The 24,596-nt window shown below is 32.3% G+C and overlaps 5 protein-coding genes and 1 long non-coding RNA gene across 8 annotated transcripts; 5 read left to right on the top strand and 1 right to left on the bottom strand.

Moving 5' to 3' along the window:
• Positions 1–103: 103 nt before the first annotated feature.
• Positions 104–1,350, top strand: LOC106349404 (AP2/ERF and B3 domain-containing transcription factor ARF14-like). Its single transcript, XM_013789359.3, has one exon. The coding sequence runs from the start codon at positions 245–247 to the stop codon at positions 1,277–1,279; it is 1,035 nt and encodes a 344-aa protein (XP_013644813.1). The 5' UTR covers positions 104–244; the 3' UTR covers positions 1,280–1,350.
• Positions 931–3,665, top strand: LOC106349403 (methionine aminopeptidase 1C, chloroplastic/mitochondrial-like). Its single transcript, XM_022687915.2, has 10 exons — positions 931–1,242; positions 1,778–1,901; positions 1,999–2,038; positions 2,157–2,394; positions 2,462–2,623; positions 2,697–2,738; positions 2,817–2,968; positions 3,037–3,137; positions 3,221–3,268; positions 3,350–3,665. The coding sequence occupies exons 2-10, from the start codon at positions 1,793–1,795 to the stop codon at positions 3,493–3,495; spliced, it is 1,038 nt and encodes a 345-aa protein (XP_022543636.1). The 5' UTR covers positions 931–1,242; positions 1,778–1,792; the 3' UTR covers positions 3,496–3,665.
• Positions 3,666–4,877: 1,212 nt separating this feature from the next.
• LOC106352449 (allene oxide cyclase 2, chloroplastic) lies at positions 4,878–5,915 on the top strand. Its single transcript, XM_013792080.3, has 2 exons — positions 4,878–5,190; positions 5,311–5,915. The coding sequence occupies exons 1-2, from the start codon at positions 4,959–4,961 to the stop codon at positions 5,835–5,837; spliced, it is 759 nt and encodes a 252-aa protein (XP_013647534.1). The 5' UTR covers positions 4,878–4,958; the 3' UTR covers positions 5,838–5,915.
• A 1,600-nt stretch (positions 5,916–7,515) lies between these two features.
• LOC106350927 (allene oxide cyclase 3, chloroplastic-like) lies at positions 7,516–9,249 on the top strand (the record flags this gene model as incomplete). The annotated part of the gene is made up of 1 exon (XM_048781688.1): positions 7,516–9,249. A coding segment is annotated over one exon (648 nt), but the record flags the coding sequence as incomplete, so codon positions are not given.
• Positions 9,250–10,441: 1,192 nt separating this feature from the next.
• On the top strand, positions 10,442–12,830 carry LOC106352450 (transcription factor HHO1-like). The gene is made up of 5 exons (XM_013792081.3): positions 10,442–10,675; positions 10,919–11,220; positions 11,670–11,967; positions 12,061–12,137; positions 12,373–12,830. Exons 1-5 carry the CDS (start codon positions 10,531–10,533, stop codon positions 12,697–12,699), a joined length of 1,149 nt encoding a protein of 382 aa, XP_013647535.1. The 5' UTR covers positions 10,442–10,530; the 3' UTR covers positions 12,700–12,830.
• Positions 12,831–19,296: 6,466 nt separating this feature from the next.
• Positions 19,297–22,464, bottom strand: LOC125609824. 3 transcript variants are annotated; one of them, XR_007339940.1, is made up of 6 exons: positions 21,078–21,716; positions 20,836–20,935; positions 20,518–20,602; positions 20,350–20,395; positions 19,812–20,093; positions 19,297–19,669 (listed from the first exon to the last, which is right to left on the bottom strand). It is a non-coding gene; the product is annotated as an uncharacterized LOC125609824 (long non-coding RNA). The 3 variants fall into 3 exon arrangements; XR_007339938.1 differs by having other exon boundaries at positions 19,297–20,093; positions 21,078–22,462; XR_007339939.1 differs by lacking the exon at positions 20,836–20,935 and having other exon boundaries at positions 19,297–20,093; positions 21,078–22,464.
• Positions 22,465–24,596: the final 2,132 nt, after the last annotated feature.

The following is a 24,596-nucleotide window of genomic DNA, read 5'->3' as shown; positions in this document are numbered from 1 at the left end:
GAAAATAAAATTTAGAATGTTAATACATAAATCTTTAAAAAAGAAAAGAATATTAATACATACATGCACTTGATGTTTTCTTATTTCCCTCTTGTCTCTCTATATATACACGTTATATTCACACTCATTCGCACATACATTTCAGTTTCATACGCGTGTTATTAATCTCTCTCCATTCTCAAATTTCACAATATTCTTGTGGATTTTTACATTTCTTAATCAAATTTTAAAAGAAAGAAAACAAATGGACGCAGCAAGTAGTGTTGACGAGAGCTCAACAAGTACAGATTCGGTTCATACTCCGGCAAAGATTCCTCCGGCGACGGCAAGAAAGTCGCCATCTCCGGCGAGTCTATACAGAATGGGAAGCGGATCAAGCGTGGTTCTGGATTCTGAGAACGGCGTCGAAGCCGAATCAAGAAAGCTCCCGTCGTCAAGATTCAAAGGCGTTGTCCCTCAGCCGAACGGAAGATGGGGAGCTCAGATTTACGAGAAGCACCAGCGAGTCTGGCTCGGCACTTTCAACGAAGAAGAAGAAGCTGCTCGTGCTTACGACGTCGCAGCTCACCGTTTCCGCGGCCGTGACGCCGTCACGAACTTCAAGGCCGACACGACGTTAGGTAACGGAGACGAAGTCGAGTTCTTGAACGCACATTCGAAAGCTGAGATCGTTGACATGTTGAGAAAACATACATACAAAGAGGAGTTAGAGCAGAGGAAACGTAACCTACACGGTAAGGGAAACACGAAAGAGACGGCGTTTGCTGCCGTTAGGGTAGCGACGGGGTTTAAAACGGCGGAGACTCTGTTTGAGAAAGCGGTAACGCCAAGTGACGTCGGGAAGCTAAACCGTTTAGTGATACCGAAACACCAAGCGGAGAAACATTTTCCGTTACCGTTATCAGGAGACGTCTCCGTGAGAGGGACGCTGTTAAATTTCGAGGACGTTAACGGAAAAGTGTGGAGGTTCCGTTACTCGTATTGGAATAGTAGTCAAAGCTATGTGTTGACTAAAGGTTGGAGCAGGTTCGTTAAAGAGAAGAGATTGTGTGCCGGTGATTTGATCAGTTTTAAAAGATCCAACGGTCAGGATCAACAGTTGTATATTGGGTGGAAATCGAAATCCGAGTCGGATCAAGATACGGGTCGGGTGGTCGTGAGATTATTCGGCGTTGACATTACTTCTTTGAAGTCTCAAAGTGATGTCGTAATGAAGGAAGAAACGGAGATGCTGTCTTTAAGGTGTAATAAAAAGCAACGCCTTGTAACTACAATTTAACTCTTTCTCTTTGGTTTGTTTTTCTGTAATTTCCTGGGAAAAAAACGTTTTTAAAATTTTTTTCTTAACTACTTGTTGTCGACATGATTTATTATTTAAGTTGTAAAACAAAGTTAAAGTTGGTAGAAACTTTTCCAGCAAAAAAGTTTAAACACGTGAAAAACAATTTTTACAAGTAGATATGAAACAGAAAATACACAATAGAAAACATGAATTAGTTTATTATTAGTGGATCATTATATTCTTTTTGTATATTTAATTTTATTCTAATACTCCTATGAATTATATGCGTGGGTAGCATTTTTTTTGTTCAACTTTCAAATGAATCCCAATAGTTCTGAAATGTCTGACATTTTGATATCAAATCATCTATAGTCATCTGATGATGAGTATTTCTGTGTGTGGGTCTATTTCGTAACTAAAATGGGCCTTTTTGTTTAAGGCCCATTAAAATCGTCTCTCAAAGTTATAATTTATACCTTTTTGTTTTTTTTTTAGAATGTGCCAGCGAAAATGTCGTTCGGAATTTCTCAATCCCATTCTTTATTTAACGGCGGTCAGTTAACGCCGCCGATATACTTCGCCGGAGCTCCTGCCAACTTATCCTCTCTCCTGCTGTCAGGTTTGCCGTTACTGTTGCTCTCCACTTTTTTTTGTTTGTTTCGAGAAAATTGAATTATGTGTAATTAAGTTTGATGTTTCTTCTTCTTTTGTTGCAGTCAAGAAGAAGAAGTCATCATTCTCTCCTAGAATAAGCAGGTATTCATTATTATTATTTATTTTAATGTACGAAAACATTGGTTTATAAACTTAAAATAATGATAATAATATATTTTTTCTCTACATTTATATTTCAATTTTGATGTGTGTTTTCAAGAATTCAAGAACTTCAAAACACATTGCAAGTCAAAAGAAACGCACCTCTAGTATGTGGAAGAGTCTCCCCTCGTCTTCATGTTCCTGATCACATACCAAAAGCTCCATATCTTGAATCTAGCGAGCCACCAAAGATATCAAGTGAACATCAGTTTCCTGACTCCAACGGCATCGTTAAAATGAAAGCAGCGTGCGAGCTCGCTGCTCGTGTGTTAAACTACGCAGGAACTTTAGTTAAAGTAAGTAAAGATTAGCGTTTTCTCTTGTGGGTCTCTCTGGCTATGCTTATAAAAATGATGCTTGCAGCCATTTGTTACAACAGATGAAATCGACAAAGCAGTGCACAAGATGGTAATTGAGTCTGGTGCTTACCCTTCACCTCTTGGGTACGGTGGATTTCCAAAGAGTGTTTGTACATCAGTGAATGAATGCATGTTTCATGGCGTCCCAGACTCTCGTCAGCTACAGGTTTGGAGTATGAAACTGCTTCTGTAAGAATGAATCAATATAATCAATAATTAAACCCTTGTTTAATTTTTAGGATGGTGATATTATAAACATAGATGTGGCAGTCTACTTGGATGTAAGTCTTCATGCTTCTTTTCTTTGGCTAATATTCATTCAAGTTTATCCTTGTGTGTGTAACACTTTTTTTAATCAGGGATATCATGGAGATACGTCTAAGACTTTCCTCTGTGGAGATGTCGATGAGAGTCTTGTACAACTTGTGAAAGTCACAGAAGAATGCTTGGAGAAGGGTATATCGGTTTGTAGAGATGGAGCAAGCTTCAACGAAATTGGGAAGATCATCAGGTAGTTTTAATAGTAGGTACTATCCATGTTTCACTACGCAGTTTCAGTGATCTTCCAGTTTTCAACAGTGAGCATGCTGAAAAGCATGGCTATAACATGGAGCGCTTTATAGGGCATGGTGTAGGAACTGTATTACATTCGGAGCCTCTAATATATCTCCACAAAAACTGTAAGTAACACCGCAAGGCTTCTTCAAGAAGTCTTCTTAACGGTGGAGTTTCACTGAAGAAACTGTCTTTTTTTTTTCTGCAGATGATTTTGAAATTGGCTATATGATTGAAGGCCAAACGTTTACGCTTGGTGAGTGATCTTTCTCTTATGGAACTTGAATGAATGCATTATGTATTCTTTTAATGAATTGATTGTTTCCTTTGTTTGCAGAACCAATTCTCACCATTGGAACCACCGAGTTTGTAACATGGCCGGACAAATGGACGATTCTGACAGCAGATGGTGGTCCGGCTGCACAGTTTGAACATACGATTCTAATCACCGAATCTGGTGCAGAAATTCTTACCACATCATGAACTATATACACAATGTTGAAGAACTAAATCATTGACGTTTCATTTCTCTGTGTTAGGAAGTGTAGCATTAGTTTAAATTTAACCATTCAAGACCTTCTTAGATGGTTTTTTGGTGTACTACGACTTCATCTTTTCAATCATATGAATCGTGGGCACATTTGCGGTTGTTACATCAGTGTCATTGTGCAGAAAAGACCTAGTAGCATTTGTGTTATAAAGTGGATTTTTATGGTCAATAAATAATAAACTAAAAGAACAGGCTATACATAATCATTGGCTTTGAGAGATGTACCGGAATAAGTACGGTGCAGAGGGGATAAAGCATATAACACCTCATGTGCGTTGTGTTTTTTTTTGGTCTCATGTTTTATGAGCTATTTATGATCCAAAGTATGTAATTTAAACTCCGCTTGCATATGGGAAAGGCACTGGTTTTGATGTGGTTGGAGACTCCTCTAGTTACGCTATAACTCGAGGAAGAAGGACAATAAAACGAACACAAAAGGTACAAGACATAGGATGGACATGAGTTAGTGGTAGAGGTAAACAAGGTTGTCGAGGGAACTACAATCACTAGTTAATGTCTTTTTTAATGTCTTTTTTGTCTTGCTTTCTAGGATTCAAATGTGAATCTTTATCTAGGGTTTCTTTCAATCCTATCATTTGTTGCAAATTTTAAATACTCATATATGTATTTTCTTGCATTTTAATTTGAAAGCTTTTTTTCAACAAAAAAATATGTAACTTGAAAATGAAATTCTCATTTTGTTAATTTTTTTATCAAGTGATGAAATAATACTAGAAAATATTAGTCAAAGTTTAATAGTTACTAACTATACAGGTAAAAAAAAAACTATACAGGTATGTAACAAACTCTTATTATCATAAGTTCTATTCATATTTTTATTTTGTTTATTGATGGTACAATTTGTCCAATCCATTTGTTTCGTATTTAACCACAATTATTCTGACCTATCTATTTGTTTCATTATCCGTCCAAACCTTCCAAAGAGGAAACCATTTCTAATAAATAGTTATTTAAGCTATTTCTCTAAGCATTTAATCAAATGTCTTGGTTTCTTTACATCTGGCCCAAGAATGTAGTTAGTAGACTCATGCATTCTAAGCTTCACGGATCGCACGTTTTTGTATTTTTATTTATGTGGTTCAGGGACCGACCATAATTCATCCAAGTTTCAAACACATGGACCAACCATTTCCACGTGCCGACCATGAAAACCAAATGCAAACTCTTCAGTCTGTCCCAACAATTCAAATTCACACACACACACGTGCCGACCATGGAAACCACTTTATACGAACGTTTGACTTATCACAATAATTCATCATCGAAATATGTATATATATGCACACACCATTGACATTCGTAGAACTCAAACTCACTAAAACATAAACCATAGCTTTTCAACCAAAACACAACGTCTTAAAGTCTCTTTGATCAAATGGCTTCTTATGCGATGTCTCTCCAATCCATCTCCACGACAGCTCTCAACAATCTCTCCTGTAACCACCAATCTCATCGTAACTCTCTTCTCGGTTTCTCTAAACACTTCAAGACTCTTGGGATCTCATCCAACGGTTCGGGTTTCTCCTCTCGTTCACCTTCCACTCCCGAGAACCTCACTCTGTCCCGAGCTCTCTCCCAGAACGGACATATCGAAAACTCCAGACCAAGTAAGTTCTTTGTTCCTTTTTTTTTTGTCTTTTGAGGACATTTCATATATTTTTAAGCATGATCTCAAAATTTACAAATTGAGTTTTCGTTTTTTATTTTCTTTGTTCTTGAAAATTCAGGTAGAATTCAAGAACTGAGCGTGTACGAGCTCAATGAACTAGACCGACACAGCCCAAAAATCCTGAAAAACGCCGCTTGCCTAACGTTCGGTCTCGGCGATCTCGTCCCATTCACCAACAAACTCTACACTGGCGACCTCAAGAAGCGCGTGGGAATCACCGCCGGTCTTTGCGTCGTGATCGCTCACGTCCCGGAGAAGAAAGGTGAACGGTTCGAAGCCACTTACAGCTTCTACTTCGGCGACTACGGTCACTTGTCCGTCCAAGGACCGTACCTGACGTATGAGGACTCGTTCCTCGCCATCACCGGTGGCACTGGAATATTCGAAGGTGCTTACGGACAGGTCAAGCTTCAACAGCTTGTGTATCCGACAAAACTGTTCTACACTTTTTACCTCAAGGGTCTTGCTGGTGATCTGCCGGCGGAGCTCACCGGGACTCCGGTTCCTCCATCCAAGGACGTGAAGCCTGCGCCGGAAGCTAAGACATTGGAGCCTAGCGGAGTTATTTGTAACTTTACTAATTAAATTCATTATGCTTTTTGTGTCTTTGTATAATGAAATATTCTTTTTAATAAAGAACAATAGCAAGTTACTAGATATAAATTTTCTTGCAAGAAAAGAAGTTAAAAGCTATTAACTTCACTTTTATACTCGTCCAAATCCATTCACGTTCTCACCAAACTAACTGAAAGTATGTTGATATACTAGTCAACTAGTGGTATGTGCTAGTGTGCTGATAATGCCATAATGTATGTTATTGATAAAACAAAACCAAGTGCAATAGATATGTTTGGAAATATAGTGAGACTCTAATTCACAAATTGATAATCTACAAAGTGGAAAGTAAAGTATATGGGAAACGAGGAAGAGGAATGCAGTTAAGAGCATGAACCAAAGACAAGAAAGCTATTCCAGAAGCCTCTTCCATGTTGACTTTCTCTCCTTCGATTACCCAATCAAAACATTGCACCACACTCCAATCGCGACTCCTAATATATAAGCAAGATTTGATCCAGGACATCCTCTCCTTCCAGCACCAAAAGAGAGAAAGTTCAATATCTTCTCTTTTTTTCTTCCCCTAGAAACCTCTCTGGTTTAAACTCATCAGGATCTCTCATCACAGCATAAACATTAATAAAATGAGACGTGCCCTCCGGTATGTAGAACCCTCCTACCTTATGATATCATCACAGAAAGTTGATTTGCTTATGTGGAAGACTTGTCCGTGATGGGTTTTAGTTACTGTACCGAAATTTAAGTAAGAGCATAATCTCTAATTTGATCTAACCTATTTTTGCCAACTACTTTTTAGCTAAAAATTCATAAAATCTAAGAACACTTCAGATTACAAAAATCATTTGTCATTATAAAATAGTTTTATGTGTATTTTTAAAACACATTAAATTTTTAAATTTCATTAATATTTATATTTGATATATTAATATTTATACATAAATTAATCTTATATTTTAGTTTTTACGATATTATAGACATATATATATATTTATTTATAAATTTTGTATAAATATTTAATTCATATATTATATTAAAAAAATTTAGTATTTTTATGGATCCGGATCCGGATATCCGTGGGTAATAGAATATCGAGACGAATATCCGAAATCTGGATATTCGGAAACCACAAATCTGGATTCGGATATTAAATCCACGGATCCGACTGATCCGGATCCGGGTACCCTAAATTTTTCGGATATTCGGATCCGTCCCAGACCTACTTTTAGGTAACTTTAATTTTTTTTTGTCACAAATCCCTTACGAATCAAAATCAAAATGACCAAATTATTTGATTAAAAAGATAAATATACACACTTTAGGTTAACTAATCTAAACCTTAAGATTCAGAGAGTGGGGTTTGGGTGAGGTTTAAAAAATTTTAAAGATAAAAGTTGAACTTTTTTTAAATAGTTTCGAATTTTTTTTTGAAAAAAGTTTTAAAAAGAAATCATTTATAAAAAAAAATTAAATTTGTGAACATATAATTTGGATCTATAAAAAATATTATTGATTTTTATTTATTTATTTATATTTATATATCGTGGATATAAGAATCTTTTGATTCTTTACCAAAATTTATTTTGTTCATTTCTTTGATGTTTTTTTTTGTGACAAAAAACTTAAAAATATATATATTTTGAGAGAATTGTCATATATAATATGTGCAAATTGATTATTTAAAAACATTATATCTGATCTTAAAACCAATTACCCAGTTCGAAATATCATAACTTTTGAGAAAAAAATTGATATCAAATTTCGTGTAAAGGACAGACCTTTTAAGTTCAAACCTGTGTCTTGTTATTATTCAGGTAAGACCCAAGAGCTCAACGTGTACGAACTCAACGAAGGAGATCGAAACAGTCCAGCAGTTCTAAAACTCGGCAAGAAACCAGAGCTCTGTCTCGGCGATCTCGTACCTTTCACCAACAAACTCTACCCCGATGATCTCAAAAAGCGCGTGGGAATCACCGCCGGTCTCTACGTCTTGATCCAACACGTTCCGGAGAAGAACGGCGACAGGCTCGAAGCCAATTACAGCTTTTACTTCGGACACTGCGGCCAGTTGTCCGTAGAAGGACAGTACTTGACTTACGAAGATACGTTCCTCGCCGTCACCGGTGGTACCGGCATCTTCGAAGGTGCGTACGGACAGGTTAAGCTACGCCAGCTTGTGTATCCGACGAAACTGTTCTACACTTTTTACCTCAAGGGTCTTGCTAGCGATTTTCCGGTGGCGTTCACCGAAACTCCGGTTCCTCGGAAGGACGTGAAGCCTGCACCGGAAGCTAAGGCGACGGAGCCAGGCGCAACCATCAATAACTTTACGAAGTAGACTTTGTGTTTTTTCCCCGTGTTAGTTGTTTTAAAAACTATTATTTTTTGGTAAAATTTTTAAATACTATTATTGTTTTGTTTATAATCGGATCTTTGGATGAGTTGTGTAATGTGTTGGTGGAATATTTCGATGCGACTTCTGTTGTTTTTAAGTCTTCTAGAACTTGGAACGTTAACAAGGAAACATTTTCTAAACCTTTTATATTCTACTTTTTTTCATCCAACTGAACGTGATTAACTAGAAAACATATGAAGCAAACCTGGAAACACAAACTTGGTGGACAAGCATTTGATGGAAGAAGCAAATGATTACGTTATATACATGACAATAATCCATTTTATAAAATCAAAGAACAAACTCTGAATATACAAAAAAAAAAGATGTCTGATGTGATGTATTTATCATGGAACAACAACAACTTCAAATTGAAATAGTCTTCAAATTCTTTAGGCACCTTCCATTCTATCTTTCTCTTTTGTACTTGGCTTAGCCAATGTTGGTGCTGACTACATTGCTAAGTCTAGGCTAGCTAAGTCTGCTCTCTTGTTCCTCTGTTCTACAGAGTGATTGTATAGACCCTTTTAATTAAGTAGTGAATTTGATGTAGCCCAAAAAAAAAGAATAATGAGGAAATGTGGAAGGAAAACTGATGTGTTTTCAAATAAATAAAGCCCAAATTAAGGCCTATATAAATTGGGTTATGGGCTTCGTAATAAACAATTAAACATTATGGTGTTATTTTGTTTAGTTGCGGTCGCTTAGGGTCTTGACGGTCAATTTGGCTTTTTGAGACTCCGAAGGGACAACTATAATCCAATGCTTATAATACACATCTCTGGACTATATATATTTATTTTTGTAAAAATTCTCTGGACTATATTTGCCAACTAATTTATTAATTAAGCACATATTTCAATCTAATCAAAATAGATAAGCTCATCAAACACAAATCTCCATTTCCAGAGACGACCATTTTTTCGACACAGCTAGTTGAGCCCTTGATTTTAGTATCACATTTAACTTCATATAAATTTGAAAATAAGATGGATATAACAACAGCCCAGCATATATATTTCTGTTTATCATATTATTATATGTCTTGAATTGGAAAGGTATTGCCTCGCCATTACACTGGAAAGTAACATTCGCATATTTTGTTTACTTGGTAATAGATGAAATTAAAATTAGCGGTCAAAACACAAGATATAGGCACTCTGGACTTTGCATCACAGAGTCACAGTTTATCTGGATATACACATAAACACTAAAATATTTGTATTTACAGATAAGGTTACAACGAATTCAACAAAGTGTCAAGGTCCTATTGACATTTTAATTTTTATCTCTTACAAATATACTGAGGTTTATCATGTACGGCTTTTTCTTCTGCCATGTTTCGGCCATCCACGAAGAGACATTTGGCTTTTCATTTTGGGATACTACAAAAATATTTTCGACGTTTTATATAGACTTTGTATGGATGAAATTAGTTCTTATAAAAAAAAATAGCTCATGCACGTTGCTTGGTGTGGGGGTTGCCGGCTGATATAGGATTTGCATTTCAATTTTCTTGCTCAGGTATTGAATTTAGAAACGACATAATATTTATCTAAAAATCAAACTAAAACTGATTAGAGTTTGTATGTGAAAATAATATACGAGAATATGTACATTACAAAAGATTAGAGTTTATATGTGAAAATAATATACGAGAATATATACATTATAGTAATATATATGTTAAATAACATTTATTCGGTTTAGATCGAACCAAATATCACTACTGAAACATACATCAATATCCGTATGGAAAAACATATTTATATCAAATCAAATAGTCTAATACCATCTGAAAATTCATTGGTTCCAATTAAAATCCGATAGCAAAATATATAAATAATACTCCATATATATATATATATATATATATATGAAGTTCCTAACATAACAAACCAATCACCTACTACCAAGACATTTTTACTAGATATAAGAATACACACTTGCTTGGATATACCCAAATGATCTTTAAACAATTCTACAAAAACAAAACTTGGAATCATAACGGCGAATATTCACTACTCCATATCCACACTACTACAACAAGACAAATCCTTCATATTATTATTTGTGAATTGTATATAATTATACTATGAAATTGGGGGATCAAGGTATATACATAATTTATTAACAAAAGCTAAGATTCGACTTGCAATGCAACGACTCGACTTCTCTTTCAAGATAATGATCCTTGAGAAACCCTATAGAGCCATATATTTGCTCTCTTTATAAAGAGACACAACCCCACCCTTTTGTTTAAAGAGTACTGCACAGCTATAAAAAGGTGGATTAATCTGTAAAATCACCATGATTAAGAGCTTAAGCAATATGAAGAATTATAACGAGAAACGTGAAAAATGTTGTGAGTACATCGAAGCTCTTGAAGAAGAACGCCGCAAGATCAATGTCTTCCAACGCGAGCTTCCTCTTTGCTTAGAGCTTGTCACTCAAGGTATAATTCTATACATATACATATGCATCTTCGTTTGTATATATAATATAACGTATTTTCGGATGTAACTGGTAGCAATATCTCGATCTGATGCAAATTCAAAATTCTAACAGAAAATTCCGATTTATGTATATTGACATCTACAATAAGTATGTATTAGATATTAAGACGGAGTCGTGTGTAAATATGTGGATTGGTGTTAGATCTAAAGATTCAAATTATTTATTGATTTTGGAACTTTAGCGATCGAGGCATATAAAAAGGAGATATCAGGGACTACGACAGATACCTTGTACGGACAACCAGAGTGCTCGGAGCAGACCACCGGAGAATGTGGACCCGTCTTGGATCTGTTCCTACCTATCAAACAATCTTCAGCCTCCACAGATGAGGAAGAGGAAGAAGAAGAGGTTGATGAAGATGATGATGTTGAGCACGAATCTCATGACACAGGCATAGATTTCGTTGACAAGAACATGAAATCTGAATGGCTCAAGTCTGTTCAGCTTTGGAACCAACCCGAGGCAGTTCCCGTTAGTAAATGGGTAAGATACTAATAAAGGGCTTTGCATCTTGATATATTTATTTGTTTTTATATATATATATATATAATTTAACGCAGATATTTTTAGAAATATAAACATAATCTTTGCGTTTTAAAAAATCGTGAAATTTCATTTTAATTTGTTTTGAGGATAAACAAGTATGAGAATAGGGAGACTATGGCCTCTATTGTTTCAATTGCAATTTAGGTGTTCATGTTAATATGAGTAAAAAAAAGGTTTTTGTAATGCAAAACATTGTTCATTATAAAATAAGTTTACAAATAACTAAATAAATGCAAAACGCAGATATATATGGAGTTTTTTTTTTCTTTTTGAAAAAGGACTAATATATATGGAGTTCTCCTCTCCGTTTGGCTTTTACGTTCACAGCTTAAAAATTGCTAAAGATAAATAATAGTCTCAAGCCTATACTTGTCTTGCGTTTTCAGGAGCGCTCACAACAAGAAACACAAACGTTGGTAGAACCGATCAAAGAAAATGACAATGGAGCAGGGTCTCATCAGCCGCCATGCTATGAAACGAGCAACGAAAAAAATGACTATATTATATCTCTTGCGACTACTAGCAGCGGAAGCGCTCGACAAAAGACGGAGGCTGAGAGAGGCGGAAGCGGTGGCAGCGGCGGTAGCAGCAGTCGGAGAGGGCAAAGAAAGCAGAGGAGGTGTTGGTCGCATGAGTTGCACAGACGCTTCTTGAACGCTCTTAAACAGCTTGGTGGTCCTCATGGTGTGTTTCTTGATTTCATTTGACATTTTTAATCCATATTCTGATTAGGGTTCATGAAAGTCGATTAATTCGTACCATAATGAGATTTTGCAGTAGCTACGCCGAAACAGATTAGAGAGCTTATGAAGGTTGACGGGTTAACAAATGATGAAGTCAAGAGTCATTTACAGGTTAGTAAAAGTAAAATTTAAAAATAGAATTTCCATAATTGGTAGAATATTTAAATATGTTTCTATGCCAAATTAAGACACTTGCGCACGTGGATTTTGAATACTACAGTTAAAGTTTGTCGGTTTATATATCCTTTTTAAAAGCAACTGACTGAATTTATTTTCTTCAAAAAGTTTCCCTATATTTTTTTACTAATTTTTTTGTCTTTTATTTTTTTTCTTGGATAATAAATAGAAATACAGGCTGCATACAAGACGACCTAGCCAAACAGTTCCTAACAACAGAGACTCTCAAACTCAACATTTCGTGGTCGTCGGTGGAATTTGGGTCCCCCAGGCTAGCCACTCCAAGGCGAACGCAGTCGCATCACGTGAGACAACCACCGGGATTTATGGGCCTATGGCCAGCCCGTTACCGTCGGAGTGGCCGAGCCATTCAAGTTTTGGTCGGGAGATTTCGGAAGAAAGATCAAGATGCTCTAACAAAGGGATTGTTCGGTGTAGCTCACCAGCAATGTCTTCTTCCACTCGTACAAAGACTAAAGATGCAAAAATGTCATAAGTCATTTTTTTTTACAAAAAAAAAAAAATGTCATAAGTCATTTTGATAATTATATAATAAAAGGATATAGGCATTGAAATGAAAGAGTTTATATATATAGATGTTTGGAGCGACAATCTGTATACTATTATATTACATAGGATAGGATAAATGTGACTTTGATCGTACTTTTTACACATTGTTATCTCTTTGTTTCGCAAAAAAAAAAAACAATTCGACACCTTTTACAAAAATTTAAAAATAATTATAATGTACTTATGTTTTTATTAGTCACAGGTATTTGATCAATAGTATTTAAAATAAATAAAACTATTTATAAGATCAATATATTTAAAATTAATATTAAGCCTGAGTTAAATATAAAATGCATTTAGAATTAAAATGATATTTTTTTGTAATAAGAAAAAGTGTTAAAATGATATTTTGGCGAAAAAGAGACAGTATTATATAAATCAAAGATGTATCCAACTATTGAATTTACAGCTGATATGTAAAAACTCTAAATAATTACGTTGATTAAATGGCCCGGCGCATTACATTAAATGAATATATATTTTGACCATCGTTTTGGACTAGTCTAAACATGTACAGATGGAATGCATTGAAACCGTTACATGAACTAGTAGTATATAAAACGTCTTCTTCCAATTCGTTTTTATTAATCTTTTTAAATCTCTATAAAGTCATGCATACAGAAGCGAAAGTATTGATATTAACATATTTTTAGAACTTTAGCCATCACAAATATAATTTTTCTTGCCCTAAATATATGTATTGTCGGCCACGTTTATGTATACTAATCATATAGTTATAAGATACAGTCACACAGATGACATTAGAGAAAACATACTATATCTTTGGAAATAAAAGATAATCTAAAATATTTGTACGCTATACAAAAAGACCAGGAACTTGCAAGTCGGAAGACATTACATGGTTTCATTCATGTGAAGAATATGCCGGAATCTGAAGAGCATAATCTAATTTTCCTGTATAATAAAATATAACTCTAACTTTCCAGTTAAGACTTTATTCTCTTATTGCTTGATTATTGATACAAATGTGCAGGTTGGCTCCTTTTTCGTTTAGTGTATCAGTCTTTTTTTTTATAAGTTCATTCTTTATTTGTTGCCTTTCATTTTAGTATTAAAGTAACTAGAGGTTGGCCCGCCCTACGGGCGGGTGAGTTCACATTAAAACTGTTTATATTTAAATATTATAAATCATTGAAACTTTATTTTATATTGAAAGTAATAAATATAATCTGTTTTTATTCTAAGATTATATGGTAATTTTTTTTAATGAAATTTCAAATTTATTGAACTATATCAAAAGAATGTTATATACAAATAAGACCCTTTTAAGAACTGAAAAACTCTTCTATAGATGTAAAAACTACTCATAAGTTGTTACTTCAAACCATCTTCTTAATAACTCTTCCAGCTTATGATTTGGCTCGTACTGGAGTGAACTAATCATGTTCTTCATTTCCTTGTTTATTAGCCCTTGCATGTTGTTTATAGAAGTTCTCGGCTTCTTGTTTATTAGCCCTCGCATATTGAAAATTTTATTTTGTTGGTTTGAGTTGACCACTAACAATATTTTTGTTAGAGAACACAAAATTATTAAATAAAAATTTAAGAAAAATAAAATGATTTATATTTTTTATTTTTTTCTATTTCAATTTTATATAGTTGAAAAAAATATAAAGTAAGAATAGTTACTTTTTCCTAAGAATATCAGATTTTTCAATAACTAATATCATATAGTTGAAAAAATATAAAGTAATAATTTCATATTATTACAATAACTAATTTTTTCACAATAATAAATTAATACACCAACTCCAGGCCAAATCATCGAAAATCAAATATAATGTGATAAAATTATAAAATTTAATTTTAAAAATAATAGGCAAATAGTTTCAACAGTGTCATAAATAATAATTAGGACATATTATGTAACAACAAATGATGTTTTATAATATATGTTTGTTTCAGTTTATATTAGATTTTCAATTTATAAGAGGGTAAGTTTATTATTTTAGTTAAAAATGACTTCTGTAATATTTAACAATTACTTATGTAAAATATTTAGTATACATTAATAAATCAAATTTATTATGGATTTGTTGAATATGTATTTAGTAAAATCTTTTTCTAATTCGGAGACTATTTAATCTTGCAACTTATGCTTTAATCTTGTTTATTTAAATCGTTGTGGCAGGTAATGAAATTGTTTACTTGAGGATTAGTGATAAATAGTTGTATTGTAAAGATAATTGTGTTGTAAAGGAAAATGGTCCACTCATCAATATATCATTGCTTAAATTTTAAAATCTTTTATGTTTTTATTTGGAGGCTTAACATTTTTTATTATTATGTTTTGGTTGTAGCTGAAAGAGTTTATTGACAATGATCTGCAACACTAAGCCGATAAAGCAAACTTAAATCCAGTTTTGGTGTTCTTGTTTCATGTAGAAACTCCGAGTCTCTGACTTTGGTGTGTTCTTAGAGAATGTACATAATCAATTGACTCAGATTCAACTGCCTCTCAGAATAGCTACCTTTGTTGCTGTCATTTTTTTTTGGCTGCGAGTTTTTGAGATATATCTCTTTGAAACTGTTTTTAGAGATGAGGCGATGTTCCAATGGTGGAATTCGTATAATAGGTTTATTTTCATATTATAAGAGAAATTTTACTATTGGTATAATGGAGGGTAAGGTTAATCTCTTAAGTCATTCTCAAAGATTAACAAATTTGAACGTGAAATTGTTTTTTTTACTTAATAATAATCTGCTATGTTCAAATTTAGATGCACCATAAGAGCAAACAAACATTAAGAAATAGCCAAGGGAACACTTTTTAGAATGAGCAAAGGCAATAATGGTGATGTGTGAGATGGTTAGGCTGTAAGATATGTGTACGGTGTAGGTCTTCATCGTATCCAGAAGACTTATTTATCGGTCGAGCTTGTATATGTTACAGAAATCGTTCGGGAACCTGAATAATTGAGGCGGAGAGGTGAGGTGGAGTTTGATGACTGAATTAAAGCATGTGTTTAAGAAAAAGAGAAAACGTTACAGATAATCTAATCGGAGACCATGGCAAAGATATGGTTATGTGGTCGAAGAGGAAGGAGAAGACAAAACTGATCTAACTCTGCCAAAGCGGACCACAATTATGAAAGTAGAAATAACCCAAAAATAACTATGGGAATCAATGCTCGACACGGCCCATCAATGCTCTGCTCGACACGTGTTGAAAAAAGGAGATATGAGGGGTGAGGTGACGTATTGTGGAACTTTATCTTCTACTTTATTATTTTAGATTCTAATTAATGTGATGAAATTTAGAACTGAAGAAAGGTTAAATGAAGTTTATTAGAGTTTAGTGGAGAAAATAAAATTCATGTTTTACTGATAAATTTTATTAGATAAATTTCCAAATGTAGCAAATTTTATAATATTTCAAAAAAATTGATGATGTGTCAATTTGTGGTTCTTCACTTGATGATGTGTTTTCATGAGCAAAAACAAAAATTCTAATTTATTAATAGAAATTTATTTTTTAGATTTTAGTACTTAAAAAAAGGATTTGATTATGTAATAATCACTGTTGTTTTTTTCTTTCAATTTTCATGTCAATGTTTTTAAGATTGAGTTTGATAACCACACAAGAAAAAGAAAATATCATAATATTTCTTTCGTTTTTATTTCCATTAGTAGGTTTTGATGAAAAAATCAAAAAAAAATATATAGTAAATGAATCTTCTTTTTTTTAATCTTATAAATTTTCTAGTAAAATTTTATTTGTTAATTAAAATTTTCACCAAATTCAAGTTCTATAATGTATTTCACGCCTCTTTGAACTGATTGAAGCCAAGGATGGAAGGATGAAACTTCCATTCTACGCAGCCTTGGGAAACTCCCATTTTTCACTCTTGTTAGCTTAACTTCCATAGCTTCTGAGTTTGTTACATCTACTTTCTTCTCCATTTCACTTCTGAGACTCTAAGCCTCCATCTCCTTATCAATCAAACTCCCTCACTTCTATTAAACCCCTTTGTGCAAAACCTCGGTTACATTTTCTTCAGCTAACTCGGTCTTTCTGTAAGAAATTTTTGATTTATGCATTTCTTTGTTCGTAACTGCTTCATATCTGCAATGTTCTGTATATTCTCATCTTGGTAGCTTGTCTTTGCTTCTCCAACCGCATATTGCATTTGGCTTATCTCTTGCCTAACAAGTTTCATTTTTCTTCCAGGCTGATGATATGTCTATTTTCTTTGCTCTTTCTTCCTCGAGCCAGCCAACACGTTTCTCTAAGTTTTTAGAGTTCTGTAGCATGGACTGAGTTTCAACAATCACAACTTTTTTATGTATAGAACCACATAAAAATAGAGATCTTAGCCACCTTGCCAATGTGATCGTGTGTAGAAGCAAACTTCAACTTCTCCCAAGTTTTCTGTCCAAGAGCAAATAAAATGGTTGAGAATTACAAAACTTTAAGATACAAACTTCGCTTGATACAATGTAGATAAACAAAAGCTTGTTACTGAGATTTAAACGTATATATAATGGAGAGAAAGAAGCTAAGGCGTGGGTAAAGCAACTCCATGTGGTAGAAACATATGTAAAACCATGAGAACGAAACACAAATTTCATAGTTGCATTTCAGAGTTCTCTAACGAAAACAAAAACTGTTGTGTCGCTACGATAGAGGGGAATCTCTTGCTTTTTAATTTGTGTTAAAGACTTAAGAGTATCTTATAGAGGTTTTTGTTAAAATTATAAAACATCCATAAATTTACATAAAATAAAGTGGAATTTATATTTGGGGGAGAAATTTAAGAGCGTATGTATTTAGTATTGAATGTTACTTTCTCTTTTAACATATAACTAGGTAATAACCCGCGCCTTGCGCGGAATATGATTATTAGTTTCATTATTTTTAATAAAAAAAATTAGATCTGTTTAATCTAGATATTGACTCGGTTTTAAGTTTTTTTTTTGATTTTTAATCTTTTAAAATATAACTATTATCTTAAATTAATATTCATTTTAGTTTATTCGGTTAAAATATTTGATTTTTTTTGTTTTTTCAGGTAAAAACCAAAAATTAAAACTATTTATTTATTTCATGTTATGAATTTTAGATATTCGTCATGTCGAACCAATAGTTTCATATTATAGTTTCTAAACAGATAATAATTTAAGAAAAAAAATTATTAAGACAAATCATTTCACTACAATTTGGTCGGTAGTGAAAGAATCATTAAGAAAAAATATTTCAACTTTAAAAAAAAATAGATACTTCAGTTATGGTGAATACTTAGCTACAAAATGCTCACATCAAAGTGCACATGTATGTGTATGTAAAGTATATAAATGACACCATAAAAAGTATATAAATAGTTGACAAATATATAAAGATATTGTTCATTAATATTAAATAACATTTTTTGTTCAAAAAATACATGAAAGATAAAATTAAAATTAATTTAAAATAAAAAAAGCCTTGACATTAGTCATTTTTTCATATAAAGAAAATAAAATTGTATCCGTAAATAGGGGTGGCACAGATCAAACATCTGAGTATTGGGAAGCATTCGTGTCCATTCGATTTTTAGCCACCTAGATATTCAGTGACTCGGATATCCGAAATTTTAGAATATCCGATTTTTTCCGTAAATAAAATAAAATTTTAAAAATAATTGAAAAATTTAATAATAACATTTTATTACCAAAATAAAACATTATTCAACTTTTTAAATTCTAGTACCTAATATAATAAATTTAATTCATAAAAATATTGTAAAACTGATATAAAGTATAATATATATAACGTATATATATAATTATTTGCATATATGTATATGTATGCATATAACAGATCGAATTAGATATTTGTTCCTAAAAATATTGGTATTTGTAATTTGCTTTTTTTTTTTGGATATTGTAGTTTAGTATTTGATTTGTTTCGTGGAGTTATGAATATCCAGATTTTTGGTTCAAATCAAAACGGATAACGAATCGAATCAAAATTTATGAATATTTCGCTCAACTTTATCCGTAAAAAATAAAAAATAATATATATAGTTTGGCTTTTGATTCATTATCTATTTGTATTCGAATCAAAAAATCCAGAGTTTTATTGAAACCATGTATGTGAGTTTTATATTTTTTTTTAAACGCAAAGTACATAGTGTGAACACATTTATGAATATAATGTTAACGCATTAGCATATTTATTATCAAATCATTGTGAAGCTACCACATGTCTATTATAGTGTGAATGCATTTATTACAATGCTTCTCCTTTAATATATAAGGGATAATTGTATAAGAAAATTAGTACATATTATTTTTTTAAAAGGATCAAATCAATTTAATTTTGATAAATCACATTGTTCACTATTTTTAAATGTCAAGAGTTGAAGCATAGTTTATCTATTGTCACTGAAGGAAATTCAAAAAGATCATATTTAAAGTTTTCTTCACAATACAGTTTATCATGATCTGCACCTTTGAGACACGATACAGAAACGTAAGTTTAATATTAAGAAACTTATAGAAAAAATCGTAACAGAATATATATATGTTGAAGGCTTTGCATTAAAATGGATATCAATAAAAAAGAAATACAGATTTCTTGAAAGGCCACACCAAAGAGAAATCTCTCACCACCTCCCGGTCTAAATAATCTGAAATGAAAACCTCTTTTACATAGAGCCTTATCTGGTGGCACACAATAGATGGGGCTAAACTCGAACTTACCCTACGTTAACATCATTGTTTGTAAGAGTGTACGAACAATATATCATTAGTGAATAACGTGGTGTTACTATTTTTTGACAGAATATTCAATAGATGGTTCCTTGAACGCCCCTCTGCTGTGAAGTGTGATGATCCCAATGGTCCAAATACTTTGAAAGTATTTTTGTAATGTTGTCACCACTCTAGAGTTCCTGAGCCAGAAAGTGTAAGCACAGTGTGTTCAATTTTTATTGCTTTAGAAAGTGTTCCAGGATTCTGGAAAATTCAGATTTCAATTAACTTTTGACTGAAGAATGTTTCCAATTCAGATTTCAAATATAAAGGTATATTTACCTTTTTAGTCCTTTTAAATACTTGTCATAAACAAAGAAACGAAGGGGAGTACCAGCTGATGAAGAAGAAGAAGTCAGCACCCCAAACATATTTTCGCATATGATAACATCAGCTATTATTGAACTGCTGGAGTAATCCGGGAAAAAGCCTTCTAACCGATGGTTGGAGCCCAATCTACCCGCTTCCATGTTTGAAATAACATGATAAGATCAGATGTTGACTCACCAGATTGCAAACGCAGAAATCCCAAAGTGGCTTACATCAGAAGGGCAACCATCATGTCTGAAAGTTTAAAAGCCAAATGTTTATCACTAACATGACATGCGACTCCCACAGAGAGAAAATGTTCTCTGAAACAACAGTTATCTAGACAATTCTGTGAAAACAATGAATGCTGCTTTACAGATGATGCCTAATAAAGAATACAACATTCTCCTTCTACTTTGATTGCCTTCCTAAGTATGACAATGTTATTGAGAAACATTAAGGGTCAAGTATGATTCTTTTGCATCAGTTTGTTTAGTTGGATTCAACTCACCAGAAAACTCCAAAATAGGCGTAAGAAGTTTTCGATCTAAACTTTCCTGTTTGAATACATGAGAACAGAAAAAATGAAACTCAGAAAGTGAGCCTATAAATTGATTAGGAAGGAATATCAGACAAAACATGAATAGAGATAAAAGAGAGAAGTAGAGTGGTGAGTTACCAAGAGACATTCTATTTACGTTTTTCACTCAGGAACACAGTCTTCTTTATCTCATTGTCCTTTCACGAACTTCTCTGAGTACCATCTGCAGAATAATAAATAAATGATGCAACTTTATGGTTTTGGAGAGATTTATAGAGCAACCAAAAGATTTCTTATAAAATGAAGTGCTTGAAACGAAAAAGGAGGATGTAACAATTAGTGGTCCAGAGACACTACAGTAGAGAATACCACATAACCCTTAAACCCCTTAAACATCATAGCTAATCTCTCAGAGAATAAATAAAAATCACACTTATTGAAGCAATTGGGGTAAACCTTTCTCAATCAGCACAGGAGGAAGCATGTGAGTGAGCAGAAGTCGAATACTTTTTCATCATGCCCATGAATGATCGCTTAGCAAATTTATAAAGTTCAACTATAGTTCAAAAAATTAGATCAATTGTAAGAATAACTGGAGGTGAATAAACTCAGGCGAAATGCATAACTGGATCCATTCGTGAATTCATTGTCAGAGGTAACTAAATAAATGGATCTTGTAGAAGGATAATGTTACTTACCGAACTGGATCCACAACTGGTGCTCTCTCTATTACTACCCGGGAAGTTTTTTTGCTTCTCAACGAACCCAAGCTAGCTTCTCCGCCTCTCCATTGCCCTCTCCAGCTGTAATAGAAGATTGCAATAATAGAAAAAGATGAACAGAGACTTGCCAACGTGTTCCTAAATATGGAAGCTGAAAGGATGAGGAAGTATTCGATATTTAATTGCAGAGGAGTTAAGAGCTGTAGTTAATTCGACGGTTACAAATATGTGGTGGAAGAAGAAGAAGTGATAAGTCGCCGGTAATATAGAAGAAAGAAGAGAACACGTATCCAAAATTAATCAAAATGACATGGATGAATGCTGCTCTATGAATGGCTAATTTTTCAATCCGACATGTACACCCTTAGAGGGCTTAGTATTCTGCTTTTAGTATAGTTTAGATACTACAGTTTTGTAACTACTACGTAAAGCTTAACTCAAAATCAAGATTTAATCATGAAATGAATTTATACACTTTAAACACTTTTATAATTAGAAATGTGGAATAGTTGCTAAGCTTACGACAAAGCTCAAATATATGGCTCTATATTAATATTATTTTATTTTGCATCAATTTGATGAAATCTTAAATATTTTTTTTACAGTTGAATGTTACAATGAATATATTAAAAATAAAATTAAGTGTCGTGGATTGGTTGGAAAATTAGATGAAAATATGATGTCAAATTTTAATAGGAAAACCATGGGGAACTTGAATCTAGAGAAGAGCTATTGACGTTTTCGATATGACGGTTCGATCTATTTCAAATCTTAATATTTTAACAATATCTAAGATTCTATAGATATGTGTATATATTAATAAATTCAATATTTTGATGATAGATCAAAAAGTACAGGATTCTGATTAGGGTTTCCTCAAGATATGATTATTAATAGGTCAGGGATGGGTTAAGCTAATCAAAGCAGGTTTTTATGCGACCTTTCGCAGTTACTAAAAGCCTAAACAGCTCTTGATGCTAACTTTAGGACGATATCAAAACATGAAGAATAAAAGCAACCAATGCTTTTCTTGGTCTACTTCTCGTAATATACTAATGTTATATTCATATGGAATATTCGACTAGACCTAATTAGTAATTGTTTAACGTTAGTTCATTCTATGTTTGTCACATTCACGTATAAACAAACATAATAGTTAATGTGAACATTATTTAAAGTGATAAAAACATTATTTAAAGTTTGTGCTAATCTCGTTTTCAGCTTTCTCCAAATGAGATTATGATCTATCAAACCAAGTTTGACAATGTGATATAGTCTTCTATGAGTAAATTAATAAATCAGTCTTTCAAAAATTCTTTCTTCCATCCCGATGATGATGCCCACATGCCAAACCAGTCGAAATGGGAACATATGTTTCTCAATATTACATGATTTAACTGAGAGCTCTTGGTCTAGTGGTAATGGAACTCTAGCTGAAGTGTTTGTCCTAGGTTCGAGTCGTCTTGGTGTATCCGGATGGAAGGTCTCATAGGGATTAGGCTTACCGTCTGAAATTCTTTACGGATATCAAAAAAAAAAAAATATTACATGATTTTCTATTAAAAGTTACACGACTAAGTTTAAATTAAATTAATATGAACTGCCCCACAGCTTCACATAATATATAACAATTAATATTATAATATATTTATGAAAACTTGATTGAAATACATTAAACTGAATACCACTTTCAAAAATACAATCAATCGAAAATATCCAAACGTTTCGATTTAGCCATTTAAGGTTTAATGGTTATTGTTTAGGGTTTAATATTTAAGGGTGGAACGAGGTTTATAAACCTCTATAAATAATTTTAAAACATTGATAAATAATTTAATAAGGTTAATTTTGTTTTTTTATAATAAATTTAAAGTATTTATAAAATGGTTATCATTTAAAATTTTTTTAAAGCAATATAAAATTTGAGATAAAGTCAGAAACCTCTGTATATTTATTTACTATTTTTTCTTTTTAAATAATGCATGTTTTATGTTTCACATATTAAAATATATTAAAAATAATCATAAATATATTATTTTATGTGTTTAGATATTTTCATAAATTTAATTCAACAATATTTGAATAAGTGTTATTTTTTGGAAATTTATAATATATCATTACTAACTAATAAAATTTACATATATATATATATATATTGAAATAATTTTTTTTAAAAAAATATTTATCTTTGAAAAACAAAGAGAATATTTTCTAGTTCGTAACATATATTCACATAGAATAAAAAGTAATCTCTCTATTTAAAAAAAATATATGTTTTATAATTTTATATATATTAAATTTTTATTATCAACAAATTATTTGTTGTAATTAACTATTTCTGATAATTTTTAGCCAATAAAATTTCAATAAACATATTTTTTTTAAGTTTATAATTTTCAATTAAGTACCGCATTGAAAATATTAAAACTTAGTTTTAAATAAATTTTTATTTAAAACATGAATCTTTTTAAAACAAATCAATTATCTTTTTAATAATAATTATTATTTTTAAATGTTAGGGGTTTCGAGCATCCATATAGAAGTCTTGATTAATTTTAAAAGGGTGGTACGGTCCATATATGAACTCTCGAATGAAATATCATTATTTAGTTAATTTTTTTTATGTCCGTGAAGATCTTTAAAAATTTCTACGGTCAAAAACTAATCCCACGAAATCTTGCATCTTGATACACAACTAATACATCTAAATTATACGGTTAATTGAATCGAACCCAAGATAAAAGTTTCAGCTGGAATTATTTTACTATAGATCAAGATGACTTAGTTAAGATTCATTTATTCAGTTAATTACTTCTGCAAAAACTTAATTTTGGAATTTATTGTTACGAAAACTCGTTATCTCATCGTTGAGTGCTCTTGGCATTTGCACGCAATTTGGGTTAGTGACAAAAAAATTGAGCCGAACTCAAATAAACTACAAATTCTTCATAATTTTAAAATGTCAGGAAACTATTTCATGTTTTGCCGACAACTTTGGACTATATTAAAAGTCGTTGATGGTTATTAGATGGAAACAAAACCAAAATGTTTTGAGTATGGTTCTTATTGGTGCCTCGTGGGAAATATTCTAAGTGTTGTACCCTTTGATTACATCCTTTATCATGGAAGTAGTACGAAAACATCTTAACCAAAATAAAAAAGTACAGAAAGCAGCATCTTCTGTTTTTGTTATTAAATAGGTGGTACAAGGTACGACAGTAGTACAAATTTTAACTATCAAATCGCGTAGTACAAATACATTTGAGGCCATTTTTTTAAATCATAAATATTTTTGCTTTCTTTCCTTATAATCTTAAGAGCATCTCCAAGGTACTTTATTTTTTCTTTTATAATTTACACTAAAATAAAATAACTTTATTATAGAGTTGAATTTGCTCCAATAGTTCACTCTATAATAGAGTTACTCTATAATAGAATAAAATATAGAGTAATCTTATTTTTTTACTCCAAATATAGAGTGAAAAAACAAAAATA

The sequence above is a fragment of the Brassica napus genome, chromosome A6 (genome assembly GCF_020379485.1).
Source record: "Brassica napus cultivar Da-Ae chromosome A6, Da-Ae, whole genome shotgun sequence".
Taxonomy (NCBI): Eukaryota; Viridiplantae; Streptophyta; class Magnoliopsida; order Brassicales; family Brassicaceae; genus Brassica; species Brassica napus.
This window is presented reverse-complemented; position numbering and strand designations above follow the sequence as displayed.